We start from the raw sequence: 7,039 nt of genomic DNA, 5'->3' as shown, positions 1-7,039 counted from the left end.
TCATTACGTAAATGGTCATCAAATGCGGCACCATTACTGCAGGCGGTTCCTAAGGAGCACCGAGAAATTGAATGACCTTTGCAAATAGAGGATGCAGAAACGGTAAAAACGCTAAGAGTGCAATGGGACCCAGCCAACGACTACTTCTTGTATAGAATTACCAAATTGGAGGATGGAGCGATCAGTTCTATCAGAAGTGTCTAAATTGTTCGATCCGCTTGGTTGGCTGGCACCCTGTATCATTTTGGCCAAGATAATGATACAGAAATTATGGCTGTCTCGTTCGGGCTGGGATAATGATTTGGAAAAGGCACTACAGGATGAATGGCAGAACTACAGATCCAGTCTTACAGAATTAGAAAAGATCAAGATTACTAGATGGTTCAGTTACACCTCGACGGCATGTAAAATGGAACTACATGGTTTTTGCGATGCTTCAATTAAAGCGTATGCGGCAGTTGTCCATTTGGTAGTCACAAACAAAAGCGGTAGCAGGCAAATTAGTCTGGTGGCGGCAAAGTCAAAAGTAGCTCCAATAAAGACGATTTCTTTACCAAGACTAGAGCTGAGTGGAGCAGCATTGTTAGCAAAATTAACAAGACCGATGATCTGCGTTTTGAAAATTATGAACTGGTCAGAGGTACGGGCCTGGACAGATTCCCAAATTGTTTTAGCCTGGCTTCAAGGGCATCCAAGTAAATGGACTACTGTTGTGGCAAATCGGACCGCTGAGATCCACCATTTATTGGGAAAGAATATATGGCGACATGTACCGTCAAAGCAGAACCCAGCAGACTGTGCTTCGCGGGGTGTTCTACCTTTAGAACTGCCAAATCTGGACTTATGGTGGCGCGGACCTGAATGGTTGAGCATCCCTGAACAATTTTGGCCTAATAGAGCCACATGCGAGAGCACCGACGAAGAAGTGCGTAAATCAGCAACTTGCAACAGTACACTCACTAACGATCATCTCGATAACAACATTCTAGGGTTACAAAATAGGTTGTCCACATTTACGAAATTAATACGAGTAACTAGCTATGTGAGAAGATTTATGAGTGTTATTAAGAAAGTTAAGCATGGTGGCAGTTTTATAACAGCAACAGAATTCAATGCAAGTGTATTTACATGGATACGCATTGTTCAAGGTCATCATTTTGCGCATGAAATATTTCAGCTTCAAAAACGAAAAGTTATAAATGGAAATAGTAGTCTGTCAAAACTGGGCAATTTTTTAGACGAAAATGGAATATTGCGCATGACAGGTCGATTATATCACTCAGAATTAAACTACAATGAAAGATTTCCTATTATTCTTCCCGATAAAAGTCCCTTTGTGCGACTATTGTTGGAAAAGGTTCATCGCGAAACTTTGCATGGTGGCGCCCAACTTATGCTGAATGTTTTAAATAGGAACTATTGGATTATTGGCGCCAGAAACCAAATTCGACAAGTGATACACAAGTGTATAACATGCTACAAAGAGCGCGCGGCAGTTCAAACCCAATGAATGGTTGACTTGCCAGCTTTTCGAGTCAGGGCTGCACGACCATTCACACATACTAGAGTTGACAACTGCGGGCCCTTTGAAATCAAGACCCACAAAGCTAAAAATCCTAGGATGTACAAGGCATACATTGCAATTTTTATATGCCTCACTGTAAAGGCCATACATATAGAACTGGTGACGGATCTTAGTAGTGAAGGCTTTATCGCGGCTTACAGACGATTTAGCAGTAGACGTGGCAAATGTCAAGCTATCTACTGTGACAACGGCACTAATTTTGTTGGGCCAATAAAACAATTGCCAAACAACACAAACAAATGCTACAGCAATTAAAAGAAGAGTTGGCGCAGTCGCACGAAAATGACGGTGTGGCATTCCATTTTATACCACCGGCCTCACCTCATTTCGGCGGTTTGTGGGAGGCTGGAGTACGATCTACCAAGCAACACTTAAGGAGAGTACTCGGCAATATTAAGTTAACTTATGAAGAATTGGCAACTGTTCTAGCACAAATTGAAGCCTGTCTAAACTCTAGACCTTTATGCGAAATCAGCAGAAATCCAGAAGATTATACGGCTCTAACACCTGGGCATTTTTTAATTGGCGACGTAATTGTCACACCACCTGAACCTTCAATCTTAGATCTTGCTGAAAATCGGCTGAACAGATGGCAACTGCTTCAAAAGCTGTATCAAACCTTTTGGACCCGTTGGAGCCGCGAATATTTGTGCAGATTACAACAACGTCCAAAATGGACTAAAAGGCATGACAACATGCAATTGGGAGACTTGGTCCTCCTAAAAGATGAAAATTTACCACCAAGCAGATGGCTGATGGGTCGCATCATCGAGACTCACCCCGGTCCAGATGAACTAGTTCGAGTAGTTACCATCAAGACGAAGAATGGGACACTAAAACGTTCAATAGTGAAGATTTGCTTACTACCAATACATTCAAGGGCGAACGAAACCGAAATATCGCATTGATCAATCGAGAATGATTAATCGTACGCAAAAAAAAAAATTCGCGAACGTAAACTATGCACCTACACTTTATTGAAATTATGTACCTACGCTATATCGAAATTATACACCTACACTATATCAGAATTATGCACCTACACTATATCAGAATTATACACCTACACTATATCAGAATTATGCACCTACACTATATCAAATTTGCGGGCCTACACTTAATACTAGGAGAACACCTAACACAAAATTTGCGAACCTACACTTAATACTAGGAGAACACCTAATACAAAATTTTGCGAATCTACACTTAATACTAGAAGATGCACCTAAGACAATATTTTCGAATTTACACTTAAATATATCTATATATATATTTAATTTTAAATAATATTTTTTTTTGATTTGATCAAAAATTTCCAATTATTAATTTATTTTTTTTTCTCTCCATCCCCAATTCCACATCTTGGATTTCCGGAAAGCGAGCTCAGGCGCTATAACCTTCCATCCTTTTACGTTCTCTATTTACAGATGTTAGAACCTAAAAACCTAAAAGGATACTGCCTTAGAATATGGAAATTATGTTTAAAGCATTTTCGATTGGAAATGATACACTTACCGATTACCATTACAGCATGGATAACTTTAGAAAAACATCAACACATCGTTTTGTCATCTTCAGCTACAGATGCCAAGGCCGGGAGAATGTTCCGTCGTGACGTCACAGGCAAAGATAATTTCCTAAAAGAAAAAAAAACAACAACAACAAAGAATACAAAGTTCACAACAATAACATGATTGTACTTATCTGATAAATTCAATATGCATCCAACTGCGCAAGTTTCCATCTCAACCTAAAATTGAAACTACTTAAAGCATATAACATACATATATTTGATCAAATATAAAAGAAACTTCAACTTATCTGTTGAATATATTGCAGGTTTGCAATCGCTTTAGTCCTGGTCCAGCGCAGTCAGTCCTTCTTTCGTGGTTGATCTCGTGTTTGTTTTATATTAATTTTTTAATATTTGTGGAACTTTTTTTTCCATAATTTTTGCTAATTTTGCAAAACAAAATAAATCAACAAAAAACACTACACCACATTTCACTTGTTTATTTTTTATAAATCAAATATTGACATTTGCAGACAAAAAAAGATTCGTTCAATAGCTTTCGTTCAGTTTGATCGGTGTTGCCGCATGGCAAAATCGATCAAAAATAAATCATATCAGCTATTTGTAAAGTGTGGTGGAGTGAAATAAAAAAGAACGAGCGAATGAAATGAAAAATATGAAAAAGGGGAAATATTGTATATACATAATATAGAGTGTTTACAACAACAAATCACGGCGCAGTGTATATAAAATTACATTGTATTTTCAAGTTCAATGAACTGCGTCATCTGTTTTATATACAAGAAAACGTTATCAACCAAAAAAGTGGGACTGGTTGTGAACGGTGTATCACCGTTGCACAACCGTTTGGATAAAATTTTTCTGGATCTATAAATAGAATGGAAAATTCCAGATCAAGAATGCAAAGAAGAAACTAAAATAAAGTTGTTTTTCTTATAATTATTCCATATAAAAAAAGGAAAAATAATAATTGCGTTGAAAAGAGGCAATAATAATATTTTAGTGGTTTTGGTGGTTCTTGCATAAAATGTTAGCGCGAATCGCCGCCTAACAAACGTAAAAATTTAGTTCTTAGTTTACTCGCCAATATTTCTATATAAAAAATGTGTTATTTATAGGGATAGCAATTAGATGTTTCATCTTTTTTTTTATAATATTTTTTTAAAATGGATTTTTAAAAGTCCAGAATTTGTTTTCTTATACAAAGTATAGGAAAAAATATTAAGCATTTTAAAGACAAGACTAAAATGTCTGTAATTCTTTCTAGTGCAAGGTGGCAAAAATTGTTTATGCATATTCTAAATTGAAGCGATTCAAAAGAAAATTTAGTGTTAAAATAAAAAAAAATAATTATAATTTAAGTATAATGTTATAAAATAAAAAAAAATGATGAAAAGACAAAAAGCTAATATTAACAAAAATTCAAAATTTGTAATTAATAATTCTTAATAAATAGCGTAAATATGTTATTAATTTGCATCGCTTTTCCAAAAAATAATGAAAAAAGCTCTAATTAGTTTTACTTTTCCCGCTCGTCCGTCCGCCCATGGAGATGTTTACAAAACTTATACACCCTTGAAAATAAAGAGCTGAAATTAGATATGTACATAGATCTTGCCATCTCATTTAGTTTCATAGATACGCGGATGTTACTTTAATTTTTTTCCACTAACAATTCACTTTGGGACGCATTTTGGTTCATATCTAAAATCTTTGGCGCATTGATCAAAATTTCATATAAATTTCATAGAGCGCGTATAACTGAACATTTTTTTTCCTGGTTTTCTGTTACACATTCTAAAAAAAATTTTTTTTTTTACAGTATTGATCATTGATTAAAAATATTAATAAGTTATTATGACTTTTTAAAAATGCGCAATATTTTGCATACCTTCATTAATTTTTGTTTCCAGATGCCTGTTAATTCTCATTAATTACGGTAACATACCGTAACTTCAATAATGCCTTATAAAAAGTTTAAGTACGGTATTAATACGGTTGTAGTACCGTCTCAGAGCTTTCAATACCTTTACATTGTAAAAAAAATTACCAAAGCTTTTCGTACATTTTGGAATACAATTTTTACAATATTATTACATACTTTGACGTTTGTTTGAAGACTTTAATTTAAAGTTGTATGTAAAAGTTAATCTTTGCCAAATGTTACTACATCAAAACGTAGCATTCTTATGCCGCATCTTAGGAAAAAACTTAATAACTAGCACTTTATTGCTGAAAATCTATGCTAGTTTATTTAATTGGTTATTTATCGCAACAATTATACGACATGTATTAGAAAGGCGTGCTCGATTTTTTCGTTACCCGATTTACGTTTATTTTACGTATCCACAATTTTTGCATGTCAACTGTATATTAACAAAATGAATTATTAACAAACAAAGTTTATGTAATTTGATTCCTACTAAAATAGTCTAAGAAAGTTATGTATGGGAAAATATTTACATTAACTAACTACATAAAATAATGTTTGCAAATACATATGCATTAATATTAAGTATGACAAATTAGAATTTTAGTAATTTTGGTAATTTAAATAAATGGGAAAATAATAGCAAAAAAAAAATTAAATTTTGAATAATTGTTGTTGTTTATTGATGTTGTTTTAATTGCGGATAGAACTTATGAACTTGATGATATTCATAGCAGAAAGATACGATAATTCAACTTGACTGGTAATAGCACCGTACGAAGAAATCGTCATTGTTGTTTACAAATTAGGTTTAACGTTCTTATTTTGTCCATAACCTAAATCCAGTTATTGGTGGTTTTATGAATCTATATTTGTTGCCGATTCATTTTTGAAATCCTACACCTTTCAGGTAATTCTTTTTGGTGATAGAGTAGTTGAACTTCACATTGAGCGATTTCGGATTTTTCGGATAGGCAATTTTTTAACTCAGTTTCCTTAATTGGATATTACGAGTAACGACCTAAACTAACTATAATGTATTCCGATGATGAATTGATAACTACAAAATCATTCTCATGAAGTGCTGGAATCGGGGCAGATAATTTGAAACAATTATGCTTATAGCAGCAATATTATATTATTAGTTACCGTATTTTGTTCTTGTTCTAGTTCTTAAATCATTAGGATAACCTAAATAATGGTAGCAACAAGAGAGTGTTCATATTCTGTAGTATTCTGAATACTAACACTTAATTCTCTAAATCTTTTATCAGATAGTTTCACTGAATTGAATGTGGTCTTTAGTATAGAAGTATAATTTTTAATAACTCATTCGTGGTATGACTACTTAATTTTGCATCATTAATTTTTCTTTCTAGGTCTTTAGCTGTGTCTTGGCCTAGGATGCCAAAAAAAATATATGACGGTTTACCAACAAAACTGAATAGTGATAGACGTACTCGTTCTGATAGCGATCCATCATCAGCTTTATATTGAAGAAGTTCGTTGTTTTGTTCTAACGATGAGACTTGCTTAGAAATAAGTTGGTTTAGCACCTGACATGTTTAGGTTTAAAAAGAAAATGAGCAATTCGTTAAAAGAATGTTAGATATTCTTTGCATATCTCTTAGATTTTGATAATAAAAGGTCAAGTCATAATACACGACGAACTGCCACTCTGCGCCAATGAAATGTACTTCTCCTAAGCCATCAAAGTACACTCCTGAATTATTTTGAAACGGAGTGACAAAGTTAAGGGATGAAACTTAGGTAGGACTATCGATGTAAGCAAAAATGAAACCATTATTTTTATCTGTGAATTAACCTTCTTCTGTCTGCAAATTCTTTGACGTTCAATTAGTTCTTCTACTATTGGCCCTATAAAAATTGAAGTTGGGTTAACACTAAACTTGGTTCGCTTACTTGCTATTCGGGCGTTTGGCGAATGTTTTGTCAGTGTTAGCTTTGCTGTTCTGGACAGATGTTACAG

The 7,039-nt window shown here is 34.1% G+C and overlaps 1 protein-coding gene across 1 annotated transcript; it reads left to right on the top strand.

Annotated features, from left to right (window-relative positions):
* The first annotated feature begins 256 nt into the window (after positions 1-256).
* On the top strand, positions 257-1,510 carry LOC129616439 (uncharacterized). The gene has a single exon (XM_055532064.1). The coding sequence runs from the start codon at positions 257-259 to the stop codon at positions 1,508-1,510; it is 1,254 nt and encodes a 417-aa protein (XP_055388039.1).
* Positions 1,511-7,039: the final 5,529 nt, after the last annotated feature.

Source organism: Condylostylus longicornis, unplaced genomic scaffold (assembly GCF_029603195.1).
Source record: "Condylostylus longicornis isolate FDR11 unplaced genomic scaffold, ASM2960319v2 ptg000207l, whole genome shotgun sequence".
NCBI lineage: Eukaryota > Metazoa > Arthropoda > Insecta > Diptera > Dolichopodidae > Condylostylus > Condylostylus longicornis.
Note: the sequence above shows the minus strand (reverse complement) of the source record. Positions and strands in the feature narration are given on the sequence as shown.

What these genes read in the sequence shown, in the direction of transcription:
- LOC129616439 (XM_055532064.1), top strand. Translation starts at nt 257, where the DNA reads ATGATACAGAAATTATGGCTGTCTCGTTCGGGCTGGGATAATGATTTG.